The 16,130-nt window shown below is 47.8% G+C and overlaps 2 protein-coding genes across 2 annotated transcripts; both read right to left on the minus strand.

Annotated features, from left to right (window-relative positions):
- Window positions 1-7,062: 7,062 nt before the first annotated feature.
- LOC112349306 (methyltransferase-like protein 13) lies at window positions 7,063-8,111 on the minus strand. Its single transcript, XM_024683548.1, has 3 exons — window positions 8,008-8,111; window positions 7,799-7,949; window positions 7,063-7,734 (listed from the first exon to the last, which is right to left on the minus strand). Exons 1-3 carry the CDS (start codon window positions 8,085-8,087, stop codon window positions 7,531-7,533), a joined length of 435 nt encoding a protein of 144 aa, XP_024539316.1. The 5' UTR covers window positions 8,088-8,111; the 3' UTR covers window positions 7,063-7,530.
- Window positions 8,112-8,138: 27 nt separating this feature from the next.
- LOC112349251 (methyltransferase-like protein 13) lies at window positions 8,139-8,726 on the minus strand. The gene is made up of 5 exons (XM_024683317.1): window positions 8,720-8,726; window positions 8,524-8,645; window positions 8,375-8,455; window positions 8,245-8,319; window positions 8,139-8,195 (listed from the first exon to the last, which is right to left on the minus strand). The coding sequence occupies exons 2-5, from the start codon at window positions 8,629-8,631 to the stop codon at window positions 8,139-8,141; spliced, it is 321 nt and encodes a 106-aa protein (XP_024539085.1). The 5' UTR covers window positions 8,632-8,645; window positions 8,720-8,726.
- Window positions 8,727-16,130: the final 7,404 nt, after the last annotated feature.

Below are 16,130 nucleotides of genomic sequence, written 5' to 3' on the forward strand. Positions count from 1 at the left end.
TATCCTGCTGGGACAAGATTTTTTTAAGGCAGCAAGAGTGTCTCATCAGTGGAATGATCCTCTTCACTTGTGGATTCCAAATCCACATGGTAGTGACAGAGTGCAAATCAGCATGGAAGAAGGGGATGAGCCCAGTGAGGAGGTGCCACCAGAAAATCCAGGTCAACTGGAAATTTTGGTATCTTAATCGTCAAATTTGGAACTCTATATATGATCTGCTTTAACTCTTCTGCTCGCATAGCCCAGCATGGCTGCTCCACTGAATAGCTTTGAGCTGGCAAGTGGCAACTAGTTCCTCACTCAAAAAATTGTTCCTCACATCAGGATTCAAAATGCAGTCCATCCCCTTCTCATGAAGCACCATAGCTATGTAGCAAGGAAAAGGGCTCTATCCTCGCCACTGTCTGGCAGCAGTCTCTTCTTCCTCCACCTGTACGCTGGTGAAAGGCAACTCTCCATCCTTTCCTAACAGCCAGCTCTCAAGCTCCTCAGTGTTGCATGCTGAAAGAGGCTTACCCCAGGAATTCCTGGCGACAACAGCCACATCCACCATTTCTAGCTCCTCACAACTGGTTGTGCTGCTGCTACCCTCCTCATCATCCTCATTTTTTGTCTGGCTGCTAGAATTGGATGTATCAGAATTGTTTTCATCCTCCTATTCTGCCCCAAATACTCGCCGTGCCCTAAGGCAAAAATGAACTTGGGCTTTTAACACAATTATTGCCATTGCCAATGGTAAGAATTCCTGTACACCAATTATGCACAGCTGTGGCCTGGAGAAGCCAAGGACGTTTGAGCAGTAGTGGATAGCCCAACATGCCCTCCTTCATCTTCAAGACCATAAAATCGATGTAGAAAACTAGACCAGCAATCTGAGTGCTAACACTGGTCACGATTCCTCTTGGCTGGACACGTCTCTAGTTGGCCATTTTAACCATAAACACCACTGGAACTAGTTCTGGAAGATTGAACTTTTGCCATGTCTCCTCAGGCAAAATATTCACCCCACTTCCACCATCGATCACAGCACGACAGATCAGCTTGCCTTGCATCTCCATGTCTATACAGGGGGAGCTGAGATCTGTGATAAGGGGCCAGACTGAATTAACCAGTACTTCTTGATGTCCCTTCATGGCCACGGCCAACACTTTCTTCATGCCTAGAGCCAATTGCAAGAGCTGGGCGAATGTGACGTTCGGGCGTTGACTATCCAAGTCTTGTAGAATATTGTACGGCTGTGTTTCCAGATTCAGCATTTGTTTCCACTTCTTGCATAGCACCTTGGCGACTCCCTAGCCCTTGTTAAGAGCCATAGCTGGGGTAGTTATTTCAGGATCAGGGACTGGTTTATCTTGGTCATTTGTAACCGGTGGATCTGATCTGGGCTGCTTACTCTCTCTTTTCTTCTTGCAGTTCTTTCTTGCATTTTTCTTTGGGTCATCCTCCTCCTCAGCATCATCAATTACAAAGTTCTCCATCTGTTGCTGCCTCCATGCCCGTGTCATAACTCCAGATTCTGGTGCAGCTTGCTGGACAAAAATTGCATCGCTTTCTACGACCCCCTTTCCCTTGCTTGGCTTAAGCTTATGCAAGGAATTGTCTTGTTTGTCCTGTGTCTAACAAATTCCACATATGGGCTGGTACCCAATCTGCTTCCTGGGATGTGGATAGTTTGGTGAAATGTGGCCCATCTCATCGCAATTCTAGCATTGAACAGGTCCTCTAGGGGAAGCTCCTTGTCCACGGCCGCCTAGAATTGGTGTTGCTGCATATATTGGAATCATATTTGGCATATACCACTAAATCACTAGCTCGTAGCTCATGATCTGGACTGGAGGAGAAAATAGGGGTTGAAAAAAGGTCAGTGCTCAAGCCGAAGATGATGGTGATAATGGTGCAGTCTGGATGTAACTTGCAGGGATTGCTGGATTTCCTGGCCTGTAAAAACAATCCTCTGAGCAATGATTAGTCGCCGACAATACTGGCACTTCTCTCGATTCACCACTAGCTGTGGACACTCATTTGGGTAGTGTCCATAATTGTTGCATAACACACACAAGATGTTTTCCTGCTGCCGCACGGGCTGTGGACTACTCTATACCCCTCTGACCCAGTTCAATTGCAAGTCACTCATCTTTTTTGTCATGACTTCCACCATGTCTTCCTTTATTTTTTTAATCTCTGCTTGGATGTCCATTATAGTTGCTGCTGGATTTGGAACTGCACTTGTTGAAGCTTGCCATTGTTGCTATTGCTGGCAGCTATAATCCATCATCCCAAGACCCATTCCACAGACTCCAAAAGGCTGCTATCTAGTAGCTATTGGTTGTTGCAGTGTGCTTTTAGGTCCTCCCATCATAGAATTCATCATTCCATTGCCGAAAGCTTCCAATTCAAAATTATTGAAGTGGTGTCTCATTTTGAGCTGCGCTTGCTCCCAGGTTCCCGCCAGACAAATTGTATCGGCCAAGGTTTGTGGATTATGGCACAAGACATGAAAGCTAATTGCATGAGGCAAAGCCATTCATGTAGTATTGTCCTTGCTCTTCTTCTTTCGGCTGTGGCTGCTTCTTGAGGATCAATCCCTTGAACCTTAATGTATAGCTTTGTAAACTCTTGCTAGGCAAGAGTTGGAAATGACTCAGATCACTCATGAGCCGCTGTGAAAAGCCTACCGGCCAAAAGGTTGCCAAAAAGGATGCCCTCAATGCTGCCCAATCTGTCGCTGCTGGAACTTGAGCCATCTATTCTATAGCTACGCCTTGTAACGTGGCTGGAAAAAAGTTTCTTGCGATCTGCTGCATCTGCTTTGTCATTTGTTGTAGATGTATTCTTGAACGTTGTCACGCGGGCATCTGGATCTCCTATACCATTAAAGATGGTATACTTCATTTTTGTCATTGCCATATTCCCTACTTGTTGTTGCCAAGATTGTTGTACTTGTTGAATTGGTGGCTGCCACTGCTGCTCTATTGGCTGTTGCCATGGCAATGATGACTGGAACTCCTGCCACTCATCTTCTTGTTCCTGATTGTTCTTCTACTCGCTGATAGGACTGCTTAGCTAAGGATTTGCACTCCTCGTACTTGGACTCTCAAGATCATAAACTAGTGGCGAATTTCTCGCAAGAATTCTTGCCTCTCTCTCACGTCTTTGCTTCGCTCATCTTTCCTCTCACTCTTGTGCTTCTACAAGTCTCGCTAAGTACTCTTGACTTCTTTGGCTCATACACCAAGAATGAATAGCCTTGATTTGGTGAGGGCAGCCCAGATTCTCCTGGCGCTCACCCTTCTACCACAATCTCCATGCTCGCTTCGCTTCTCAGGTAGTGCACCAAAAGATGTTGCTCCTCGTGATGACACACTAGTGACGTGGAGAATCACTATTGCCTAGCCTCATCTTTAGCCTCGTCGGCGACCTTTGCTAAAACCTCTGCTTACATCCACAAGTTGAACAACTCACACAGATTGGTTGATCTTGAGTGATTCTCACTGTGATGCACTCCTCAAACAACCGTAGTCGCCACTGCACCGCCAACCTCCGCTCCATGCACTCCAAACGAGGTATCCTTCCAAGAACCTTCTCTTTTTTTTCACTCCCTTCACTTCTACACACATGCTATGCCTGGAAATTGGCTATCCCCCCTGTTTTCAACCTTTGGCACCAAGGGATGCACCCATTTCCAGCCAAATATTCCCTTATTCCCCCACTATAAAGGATAAAACCCCCGACTTTGACCAAGTCTTATTCTTGAGTTGGCTCTGGCCCTTGACAGTCTGACAGTCAGTTTCGAAGTAAACCTGTCCGAAAAGAAGAAACACAGGTTATTTCCAACAGATGAATCGATGCAAGTTTTATAGTCAGCAAGTCTTACCATGATAAGCTGAGTGGCCTTGGCACTTTTGACCACTTGCCATTGTCCTTCCTTGGATGAATAGAGCCACTCGTGAGCCTTGGCCTGTCGCAAAAGTATCAAGACCTTGGAGGCTTTCGAAATGAAATCGAACGTACCTTTGGCACCAAAAACACAGTGCACGCATTAGGCATGACTGCCTATCCAATCTTGGCGTCGAGAACTATTGCTTTGAATGTTCCTCCCAGAGTGAGAACAGATCTCCAAGAGGGTTGGAGCTTTTCAAAGTCACGAAACTCTGGTCCTCTTGCATTTTCCTTCTTTATTGCTGCGATGTTTTGCGGCTGGAAACATTGGTGTTGGTCTTTTCATAAGAGAAAAACTCAGAAAAAAACTCACATGGAGATCGGACGAAAGATCATAAGAGATCAAGGAGAGATCGCTTGTCGTCTCTTTCGTGGCAGCAAATAACAGCGGCTTCAGCTTGGACGAAGCCTGAGCAATCGGCACCTGGTAGACAGCTACTTGCCAACCATGTCGAAACGTTGATAATAGCAATCCTATAAAACACAACGTGATCTTTGAAAAACGAAACACACGGCTAATTCTTCCACATACCGATTACGTGACTTTCGGCTAAGGTGATGCAAGCATACTTTCCCAAACGCCTGAACACTCTTTTGACCTGTCCAAACCTTAACAACATACTCTAATTATCTATGGACCTTTGAAGTTTTACTCCCCCCAGGCCTCATCCACAGCAACCTCTCCATCAAAGTCACCAGCTGTGAGTTTAATGCTTTACTTAACATTGATCTAATTAACAGGTCATATATAGCCTTGAGCCTTAATACTGAACATTCTTATTGAATATTTATTTTTACCATAAACCTGGCTTGGCTGAATCTAGAGTACAGGCATGGAGTAATTGTCTAGGTAATGAGGACGAGTTATTTCTCAGTTCATAAACGTATCTCGTTTATTAAATAGCAACATTTATTCATTAGATATTATTTTGAAGGATTGGTGAAAAATTATAGACGTGAACCATCCACCCTCTTTTCCTTAAGGAAAATCTAGTTGAGCGAATTTCTCATTTGCCAGTATAAAAGTCCAACAGTGGGATCACAACCCACAATCTCTACAACTCGCATTGTATCATGCCTTCGCAGTTTATTATCTGCTTAGTCTTTGCTCTTGTAGCGCTTGCAGGGACAAGCAACGCTGTAAGCTATTAGTTTGTTGCAAATGCCCATACTAGAACTATAGCTAATCAGACTCAATCTGGTTTTGATGCAGGCATGCAACTTTGAGGATAGCTGTGACAAGAACTCGGAGGTTATAAGCGGCACAACATTGACTGCCAAATGTTACAAGCCCAATGGCCAGCTCCAAAGGAGCAGCATTAATCTTAACGATTGCTTCAGCAACAATGGAGGCACCCTCAACTGTGGCAGAAACTTTGTTGCCTCGTGCCAGAATGTAGTGATCACCCCGTGGTACCATCCTCCAGCTCCAGGTCCTGCTTCCATCAATGCGCAGTGCTATGGCAATGGCCAGTATCGTTATACCTCAGTACTGATTAACAAGTGTGTGCAGAACAACAATGGATTCCTCCAGTGTTGTAGCAGGAAGTGAGTGAAGTTTCTCGTGATAAAGCGATGTTATCTTAATATCAAATAAAGTTGTTATTTAAGTTTCTTGTCTTTTGATTTTAGGGTTCTTGAATCTTAACACTGAGGCACCGCTCTTTCTTCGCGGATGCCACAACGATTTTCCCCAAGAGCTTTTGCAACAAACATGCTCAATCTGGCTTTTCGCAAAGTAGCGATTTACCACCTTGTTGTTCATTCACCACCATTCTAACAACGATGCCGATCATCACAGCATTAGCTCACAGCAGAGCCCTGGATCTTCTTCAAGAAAGAACTCCCGATTTTCAGCACTAACAAGACAACCAAGCAAAGTCCACGAATCCTGGCACAGCCTTGGGCGCCTCTTCCACTGACCAGCTCTTGGAATCGACTCCAAAGTGCACAATCCGTGAGTTATCCCTGTCAAGCAGCCATATACTGTTGCTCCCATCAGTGCAAACAGTGCGCACCTCCAAATCATCAAACTCCTCATCACGGCTCGAAACAATCTCCCACTTCTCTCCCCGCCTCTCTACGACAACCAGCCCCTCGTGATCTTCCGCCTCCAACTCATTACTAACCACGAACAGCCGATCCCGATCCAGCTGAAGAAAGGACCACCTCCATTGGAACATCAACTCGTCGGAATCAAGCTCGAGAATGCGCCAGGAATCATCCCACAAGTTGTATCTCACGAAGGCATCCCTGCCAACCATCACCACCTCCCCGTGATCCAGCATCGGATAGAAACCATCCCCGTTCTCCATGTCCCCTGTGACTGGGTAGTGTTTGTTCTCGCGCAAGGACCACTCGCCCGAGGACGAGTCGTAGATGTAGAAGGCGCCCCATGGCCCGAAACTAGCGACGCAAAACTCTCGCGTCGATCGATCCCTCTCGCGTCGGTACACCGTCAAGCGCACCTCAGGGCCGGCCTCTGGCGGCAAAGGAACTCTCACCGGGGAGGAGTTGAGATCGCTGTAGCGCCACACGAAGATGGAGGATAGCGCCAACCAGTTCCCAAACGTGGCCAGGCACAGCAAGCCCGCGTCGCTGCTGGCGATGGTCATGTCGTTGGGGAGCGTCTGGAAGTGGCGCCACTCGCTGCGAGGGGAGCTGTCGAGCGGCTTGACGAGGAGGGATCCAGAGAGACGAAGGAAGAGGTGAGGGATGCAGCGGTGGGAGAGAGCGTAGCCTTTGCGGAAGATGCGATCGTCAATTGCTCGTCGCCATTCGCGGCACACGCACCTGGCCTGGCACAGATCGATCGCGGACAGCCTGAGGAAGACGAGCTCCACCTCTGTCACGACTTCGCCGCTGGCGATCGCTCCTCTTTGCCGCATTGTGTGTGTGCCCTAGTCTCGATTTTAGGGCTTTACAATTTTAGGGTTCTTGCATCTTTAACATTGAGGGCGCCGCTCTTTCTTCGCGGCTCGCTTATACGCGGATGCCACAACGATTTCTCGCGGCTTCCATGGCACGGGTCAGTGATTCGTTGTTCGCTGCCTTGTTCGACTGATGGACGCCACATCGCCCTCTTCTCTCTCTCTTTTTTTCTCGCGCATTTAGTACTGGGGCACTGCGAAGATTCTATCGCGTGCGCTTTGCCCGTTCAGCTAATGCTACATTGCTAATCTCCTTTCGCAATGTCCTGGGATTTCTTTCATCTCTTCTTCTATGGACAAAGATCTCATCTCATGTAGGAGAGATTCTTCGTTCTTCTCGCTTTTTCGTGCATCTTTTCTGGGGCTACACGCGATTTAATTTCCAGTGCGTGTCGCTCATTCACACAATGCACAGACTAAATCTTGTCGATCTCTCCTGTGGCTTTCTGAGAGATTCACGCGATGAATCTTCTCATGCAGTTGGCAGGAGAACAAAAAACCATCTTTCCTTTGATTACGATGACACACCAAGGATCATCGTTTAGGACTCTTTGTTTGCAAAAAAAGTATAGCGATGGTACATCTGTACAGTGCGTTTCTCTAGAGAAAACTCGCGCAAAAACCCCCAGAGAATGAGGCAAGGTGACCTTTTTCTTCTCAGTCACTTGATCCGCTTGATCTTCTTTAGTACGTCCTTGACGTTGGGGCCTTTGTCCCACGAACCAAACTGGCCCGCGACCTTCTTTAGCAGCACTCCAGCGTTAAAAATCGCGGTGGAGTCTCTCAGGTTACTCGGCTGTGGCAATCCAAACACCACCCGGTTCACGTCTTCGTCGACTTGCAGGCTGTAGACTTCGCTAAAAATCTGCAAAGCAAGAACAACTTGTAAGCTCTTACTGCTACCAGAAACGAGAGTCTAGCGAGCTTACTTTACACATTCTCTGGTCTGCTTGTATGTGAGGCTCACGAGCCCGCGAAACAACGTTTATGACAAGGATTCCTTCGGGTTCCAGAGCAGCTTTCGCATTGCGGAGGAATGTTTCGAGAAGGAATTCCTCGGGAGGGCAGCTTAGCCCATTACTGCAACGGAGTTATCTGATCACTTCAACAAAGATCAACAGAAAAGAGAGAACCGAACCTTGGATCGGAGGAATCAGCGTCAATGAGTAGTATGTGCAATTTATGTCTAGTGTTCTCGCTGTTAGCTTGTTCTTCCATCTGAAATAAGAAATATTTGAGAGTTTCTTCTTTCAAGTTTGATCTTTCAACTCATACCTCAAGTTTTGCTATAGCATCGACAGCGGCTAATCCATCTCCAAGTCTCAGCTGTAAGAGAATATATTATTGGTTAAGAAGAAAAAGGAAAATTGCATGCCTGCATGCGATCGTCTTCCACAAATCCAAAGTGACGCTTTGCCAAATCAGCAACAACTGGATCCAGCTCCACTACCTTAAACAAGCAAAAAACTTTTGTCATGTAACGAAAAACAAAGAGAACACTTTACCTCAATGCTGTTGAAGGGAAAATGCTTGTACAGAAACATTGGGAGCAATCCAGCACCAAGCCCAACGATCATCACACGAATCTGTACTAGTAGTTGAGGATTAATTCTTTGTCACAAGCAGAAAATAGCAAACACTTTGATTGCCATGCCTGTTCTTTGGAAGATACGCATGACTCAATCTTAGTAGCGATCAAAGGTAGGCCTGCCACCATCCCTTCGTGATACGGACTGGCCAAGTAACTGTGATCTACCTTCATCTCATCCGTGGTGTCTGGAACAAACACAAGAACAAGAAAAAATAAAGTTACACTTTGATTAAAGTCAAGAAGTTTCTAGACCACGTACTTTGTCTTCTCTGTGCTGCAGTTTCTTTGCCATGTTTGTTTTTCTTTTTACTACCCACGCGTCGAAATCTATTCGTTGGCGTTAGTAAAGCCTCCGACAGGATGAGGTTGGGATTACATTTAAAGAACAGGCATCGAAAGAAGGCCCTTTTTTTGTCGGATGATACAACATCCTCTACAAGCATGGTACCTGTTAATGGAGAATCGATCTGAACAAAGGAGAGAAAGGTCAATGGTTTCTGTTTGTTAATCGATGCACGGCATTGTTGCAGAGTCCCTTTACAAACTCCATCGTGTGGCAGCAGGAAACTGTAGATGTTCGCAACCAAGAGTTAGAAACCTCGACAAGGAAAAGCGGGAAAGAGAAGTGAGGAACTTACGGTACTCCTGAGTCACAATCTAACAGTACAAGCTCTCTCACTAGCGGGGATAGGAGGTTCTGACCAGTTGGAAAGTGGGAATATGCACAAGTGAGTAGCGGTCTGACAGTCAGTTTCGAGGTAAACCTGTTCGGAAAGAAGAAACACAGGTTATTTCCGACTGATGAATCAGTAAGTGACTAATTTTTCCATTCTACTTTAGTCACTTAACCACACCTCTGACCACTTGGAGGAGTCTCATTCACAACCTCCATAAGTCCAATTCAGGACTTGGGACTTGCTATCCCCAAGAATGGCATCCATGCCACTCAACACTTGCACCTGTTCCAAGTGCTCCACGTGTCTGGTCCCAAGACCGACACCCAAAGGTACCAGTGACATATCGGCCCGTTACGCTAAGGCCATGCCCATTCACCTTGGCCGCACTAGTGGTCCAATACCACTTGCATCACAATCCCGTCTCTCCAAGACTGGGCTATCCGTCCACGAGTGGTCATCTTAGACCCACTCCTTAGCATCCTTAGGATACCCACAGACCTGGGGAATAGCCTTCCCCAAAGTCCTTTTGTCAGTTCCTACCAAGTCCCTTTTCTGTCCATGGCTATGTGCGCCAACACTGCCACTTGATCCAGGCCCACAAGCCTGACCACTAAGTCCCACGGTCCTCTGGGACTTCCTCACCACACAACTGTGTCCTTGGTCACTACCTCAGAGGACTGCTCCTCTTCCTTTCCACAGTCTGGGCTTTTGGGACAACATTTCGGAACACCGTGGCCTTACACGAGCCACCTGGGTACTCTCCCCACCTTTCGCCTTTAGGTGCTCTAGCCATAGGCTTAGAGCAAGGTTCCGTTGAGCCATGCCTGATATCCAAGTAGGTAGTGCCACCCACACTTGGACTGGGAGCATCGGCCAGTTGATCTCCCGGGGGAACTAGAGCCGGCTCTTGAACACTTCACCAAGCTACCCCGCTTGTCGGTCCGTATTCACTCTAGTCTTGGATTTCCTAGTGGTCAGTTCATCACCCAACACTAGGTCTGGCCTTCCTGGGCCAAACTGGCCTTTCTTGGCCAAACTGGCTCCACTGCAGTCCTACCCCTTACTATACTTTTGGAGCTCACCAAACCCCCCAGGGTCTAGGAGACGAACGCTTTGGGCTTTCACCCTCTTAGACTCGAACTCGGACTCGGACTCGGACTCGAACTCGGGCTCGGGCTCGGTCTCAGCCTTGGCCTCGGTCTCGGTCTCGGTCCCGGTCTCGGTCTCGGTCTCGGTCTCGACCTCGGACTCCATCTCGGGTCCTTCTCGGACTCCATCTCGGACTCCATCTCGGGCTCCGTCTCGGTCCATCTCGGACTCCATCTCGGACTCCGTCTCGGTCCATCTCGGACTCCATCTCGGGTCCATCTCGGACTCCGTCTCGGTCCACCTCGGACTCCATCTCGGGTCCATCTCGGACTCCATCTCGTGTCCATCTTGGACTCCATCTCGGGTCCATCTCGGACTCCGTCTCGGGTCCATCTCGGACTCCATCTCGGACTCCATCTCGGGTCCATCTCGGACTCCGTCTCGGTCCACCTTGGACTCCACTTCAGGTCCATCTCGGACTCCATATTGGACTCCATCTCGGACTCCACTTCGGACTCCATATCGGACTCCACTTCGGGGCCTAGGGACTTTGTGTCTCAGAACTCCACCACCCATAGACGAAGTTCGATGTCCTCATCGAACGGTAAACCATTTTATAAAGTAACACCCGCATGTGTTTCCATTTCCATCCTTGGCACCTAGCCAATATTTGTCAATGGTTTGACATTGAAGGCTCACCATGCCTTCTCCATATTTGTCAATGGTTTAACACCAAAGGCTCACCATGCCTTGCCCATCCTCCAAGGAGGATAGTCTCTCCAATTTAGAAATTCACTTGACCACCTAGGGTGGGTTGCTCCTTTTATTGGTTCAGTTCTTGCTAAACCCGTTAGAGACACCTTCTTTAACTCAATTCCACTACTCATTCTTGAGTAGTCATAGATTCCATTGATCTACCTTTGCACTTTGGAACGTTTACTTTTGACTTCTTGAAGTCAATTTCCTAGGTGTTTCCAACACCTTGCCTTGCATATTTTGTGCAACTCCACTTCCCCTTCTAGGAAGTTCTCTACTCGAGGGCACCCTCATCCTCTTTTCTATTTTTGTGCCACCATTGGCATTACATTCCATTTATCATTATTTGTGCTAGGGCTGTCCACGGCCTTATTTTTTGGCTACTTTGTTGCTCCTCACTTGGAGCTTTTACTTCGCCAAATTGGAGCACTTGGGAATCTATCCTTGGAAGTCCACTTCCTTTTCCGCAATCCGTTAGCATCAAACACATTTGTGTTCCTTGGCTAACTTTGCCATTTGGATTCCTTCCCATGATTCCCATGGCTCTTTTCTTGGCCACTAGTCTTTTGCTCCTATCCTTGATTGTTGCACCCAGCAACATAGGATCGCTACCTCCATTTTTGAGGTTTCCTTTCAGTTCTATAGCAAACACTTTGCTTTGCCAAGTCCAAAGTCAACCTGCTTTGTGTTCACCCCTAGTACGTCTCTTTAACATTTTCTGTCGTGGGCCCTATCCACGGCCCAACTTTTTGAGACCCTCCCTTGGATCTCTTATAGAGACTACTTTCCTTGGACTTACTATGCTATAGCATTGACATAGCTCATTTCCCTTGAGTGTTCTTCCCACTTGGTCACCTCGACCAAGCCACACCTTTATCAATAGTTCAAATCAACACTTTGAACTAAGAATCATATTCCTTAACCCAAACAAAGACTTTGTCCTTGTTTAGCCACAAGATCACCTAGTGATCTCATCTTGACCCCTTAATAGATCTATCAATAGGAACTAGGTCTTCTAGACCCTTCTAAGCTGTTGACTATGACCCCGGGAGCATCCCCCACACTCGGTGGTGCGCCCAAGCCAGCCCTTTCGGCCAAGGATCCATAGCAACTGAGACTTGGGTGTCCCCATCTCATCCACCACGTCCTTGGTGCCCTTTGCACCAAAGTGTTCAAGTTAGATATGCCGAGCTTTCACTCTAAGCAATCTAACCGTGCATCACGACTCCGAGGCATCCCTCGCTTGGCGGTGTGCCCAAACCAGTCTCCTCACTAAGAGTCCATGACCACCGAAATATGAGTGTCCTCATATTCCAAACCATCACCACGCCCTAGTGATTTGGGACTCGAACCCAAGCACTAGAGGGTCGGGACTCGAACCCAACCTCCGTATATGCATCTACGGACGGCATCACCATAGATGCCTGGCGTGACTCCCCACGCCGGTGCACCAACTTATACTCAAAGCGTGCTATAGATCACAATTTAGAAACCTAGTTCCTCCACCCTGCCAAGTCCTCTCACTTGACAAGTCTGTGATCATGCATGGACTCCTCCATGCTTGGCCCCATGGCCCACCCTTTTTGAAGTTATCACCTTCAACTAGGGTATTTGTTCCCCTAACTTGCCAATCTCGATTGGCAAGTCCTCCGACCATAGTAACATGGTTCCTGCACAAGCGTGAAAGCCCTTGATCATCGACTTTTGTTCAAAGCCCTCTCTTTGAACACTCGGGAACTACTTCCCTAACCTTGATAGCCTTGCCTCATGGCAAGCTTCAAGACCACGCTTCTGCTGCGCCACTCTGATTTTGCGCATTCCTTGAACCATTACGCTTGGCCTTTCTAGGTACTAAGCTACCTAGAATCGTCTTTGGGAACCTTGAAGGAACTCTGTCCCTTAGCTTGCTAAGGCCTCCCTTTTTGCAATTCCAATTACCATATAGTCTAACATGGACAATTCCATATTTTAGACTCTTCATGGTATCACGGTTGCTAGCGACAACACCCTCAAGCCCCCACTTGATTCTCCACTCCCAGCTGGCATAACCAACCTTAGTTATGCCCTTTGATTCATATGGTTCGGTTCTATCCCCTTACTTCTTACTTTTGGCTTCACACCTTTCCTTCGGTCATTCTCCTCCAGACCAGGAGGATAGCTTTGCACTTTCTATTATGCATTAGCAAGTATTCTTAGGGATGAACCTACCCGATAGCCTAGGGAGTGGTTCCTCAATCCAGGTATGCTCACCCTATAATCCCACACACCGGGATTACGTTGTTGCTTATGGGCCTTTACATGCCCATCACTAGCCTTGCCAAAATTCCATTTTTGGCTTTGTCCAATTCGAGTAGATGGTCTTCTCCTGTCTCCACCACCTTGGACATTTGGATAGCATCTTCTATCCATCATTTGCTAGGGACCTAGTCCTTTGGGCCTTATCTAATGCCCTCGCGACATCAAACACCACCTCTTGGTGTTCTAGAGTGTTCAAGTGTCCCAATGGTGGCTTCTTTGACAATAAGTATTTCCTTTTATGACATTGACTTACTATATCGCAACATAAGCAACTTATCCCTCGTAAGGGTATATCCGACTTCCCTATGCCATTAAGGAGGCTTGGGTAGCTACCTTCTACCTGTTTAACCAATTATCTTGCACCTCTTACTTAGTTGTCTCATAGTTGTCAAGTCCTACAACTAATTGCTGGTGCTTCCACACCTCCATCATTATCTGGGTCACCACACTCCAACTGCATGCTCTGCAGCTTAGGTTATGCCATTCCCATTTCCATTGGGATTCCTTTAGCAAGGAGTTCTCATGAACCCACCAACATAGCCTCAAGGTATCACACCTTGGCACATTTGGTGTCTCCACACCATCGGCTCCATGAGCCTACCTCTATGACACTTCTTCTTTGTATCTAAGTCTTTGCCAAGACCAATACCGCTCTTTCTCATGCCAACTATCTATTAGCACTGCACCATAAAAGTCACACACAACTTTGTGTCAAAGTTGTTTTCTTTTGGGAACACCTTTCCCGTGACTTTAGCATGGCACATTTTGCTATTGATGAGATACCCTCTGTTCTCATCCTTGGATCCTATGATCCCCCCCATCCTTTGTGGGGTACCACACACCTCAGTCCAAATGCTTCCATTAGTCGTTTAGGACTATTCCTTGACTCTACTTGAGTCATCTAGTAGTTTTGGACTTGGTTAATCCACAAACCCGTAAGGTCTTACTTGTGGGGCACTTGCTCACTGGAATACACTTCTTGCATTCACGTCCTACTCACAAGGACTATTTTCACAAGTGTTACTCTGACACTTGATTTTGTTCTCTGGGGCAACCTTTGCCCCTTAGGACTACTTGTCCATATGATGAGAATACCAACTCATCTCTAAGTACACCCCCCAACTCCTTGGGTTGTTCCATCATTTATTAAAGGTAGCCCCAGCTACCATTTCAAGGACTTGAGTCCTCTTCCGTATTTGACCTCCCACGGTCATTACTTCTGGTCTCACATTCATGAGCACCAGCCTCAACTATATGAGGATAATCTTGTGACTCCTTTATTGCTTTGGAGTCTTTATCTTTCCTGTGATCCCAACTATAGTTGTTTACCACAACTACATTAGCCAGTTTGCTAAGTCAAACGCTCATCTGGATCACATCCTCAACTCTCTGAGGAAAACCATATATTGTTCCTAAGATCCCAAAGTCGTTCCCTTACTGGCCCCTTTTCTATCTACCACATCGTGCCCAAGTTCATGCATGAACTCGAGTGGAGAGCCATGTCCTCTCGACGTGCTACTCCTCAAGGATAGGCCCACTCCTAGGACCTTCCGATGCCAATATCAATGGTGATATACTTGAGCACTAATAAAAGTCGGACTAAGGAACAGCTCCGATACTAGGTAGTAAGCGATTAATTTTTCCATTCTACTTTAGTCACTTAACCACACCTCTGACCACTTGGAGGAGTCTCATTCACAACCTCTATAAGTCCAATTCAGGACTTGGGACTTGCTATCCCCAAGAATGGCATCCATGCCACTCAACACTTGCACCCGGTCCAAGTGCTCCACGTGTCCGGTCCCAAGACCGACACCCAAAGGTACCAGTGACATATCGGCCCGTTACGCTAAGGCCATGCCCATTCACCTTGGCCGCACTAGTGGTCCAATACCACTTGCATCACAATCCCGTCTCTCCAAGACTGGGCCATCCGTCCACGAGTGGTCATCCTAGACCCACTCCTTAGCATCCTTAGGATGCCCACAGACCTGGGGAATAGCCTTCCCCAAAGTCCCTTTGTCAGTTCCTACCAAGTCCCTTTTCTGTCCATGGCTATGTGCGCCAACACTGCCACTTGATCCAGGCCCACAGGCCTGACCACTAAGTCCCACAGTCCTCTGGGACTTCCTCACCACACGACTGTGTCCTTGGTCACTACCTCAGAGGACTACTCCTCTTCCTTTCCACAGTCTGGGCCTTTGGGACAACATTTCGGAACACCGTGGCCTTACGCGAGCCACCTGGGTACTCTCCCCGCCTTTCGCCTTTAGGTGCTCTAGCCATGGGCTTAGAGCGAGGTTCCGTTGAGCCACATCTGGTATCCAAGTAGGTAGTGCCACCCACACTTGGACTGGGAGCATCGGCCAGTCGATCTCCCGGGGGAACTAGAGCCGGCTCTTGAACACTTCACCAAGCTACCCCGCTTGTCGGTCCGTATTCACTCTAGTCTTGGACTTCCTAGTGGTCAGTTCATCACCCAACACTGGGTCTGGCCTTCCTGGGCTAAACTGGCCTTTCCTGGCCAAACTGGCTCCACTGCAGTCCTCCCCCTTACTATACTTTTGGAGCTCACCAAACCCCCCAGGGTCTGGGAGACGAACGCTTTGGGCTTTCACCCTCTCAGACTCGAACTCGGACTCGGACTCGGACTCGAACTCGGACTCGGACTCGGACTCGGACTCGGGCTCGGGCTCGGTCTCAGCCTTGGCCTCGGTCTCGGTCTCGGTCCCGGTCCCGGTCCCAGTCTCGGTCTCGGTCTCGGTCTCGGTCCCGGTCTCAGTCCCGGTCTCGGTCCCGGTCTCGGTCTTGACCTCGGACTCCATCTCGGACTCCGTCTCGGTCCATCTC

The sequence above is a fragment of the Selaginella moellendorffii genome, unplaced genomic scaffold (assembly GCF_000143415.4).
Source record: "Selaginella moellendorffii unplaced genomic scaffold, v1.0 SELMOscaffold_37, whole genome shotgun sequence".
Classification (NCBI taxonomy): domain Eukaryota; kingdom Viridiplantae; phylum Streptophyta; class Lycopodiopsida; order Selaginellales; family Selaginellaceae; genus Selaginella; species Selaginella moellendorffii.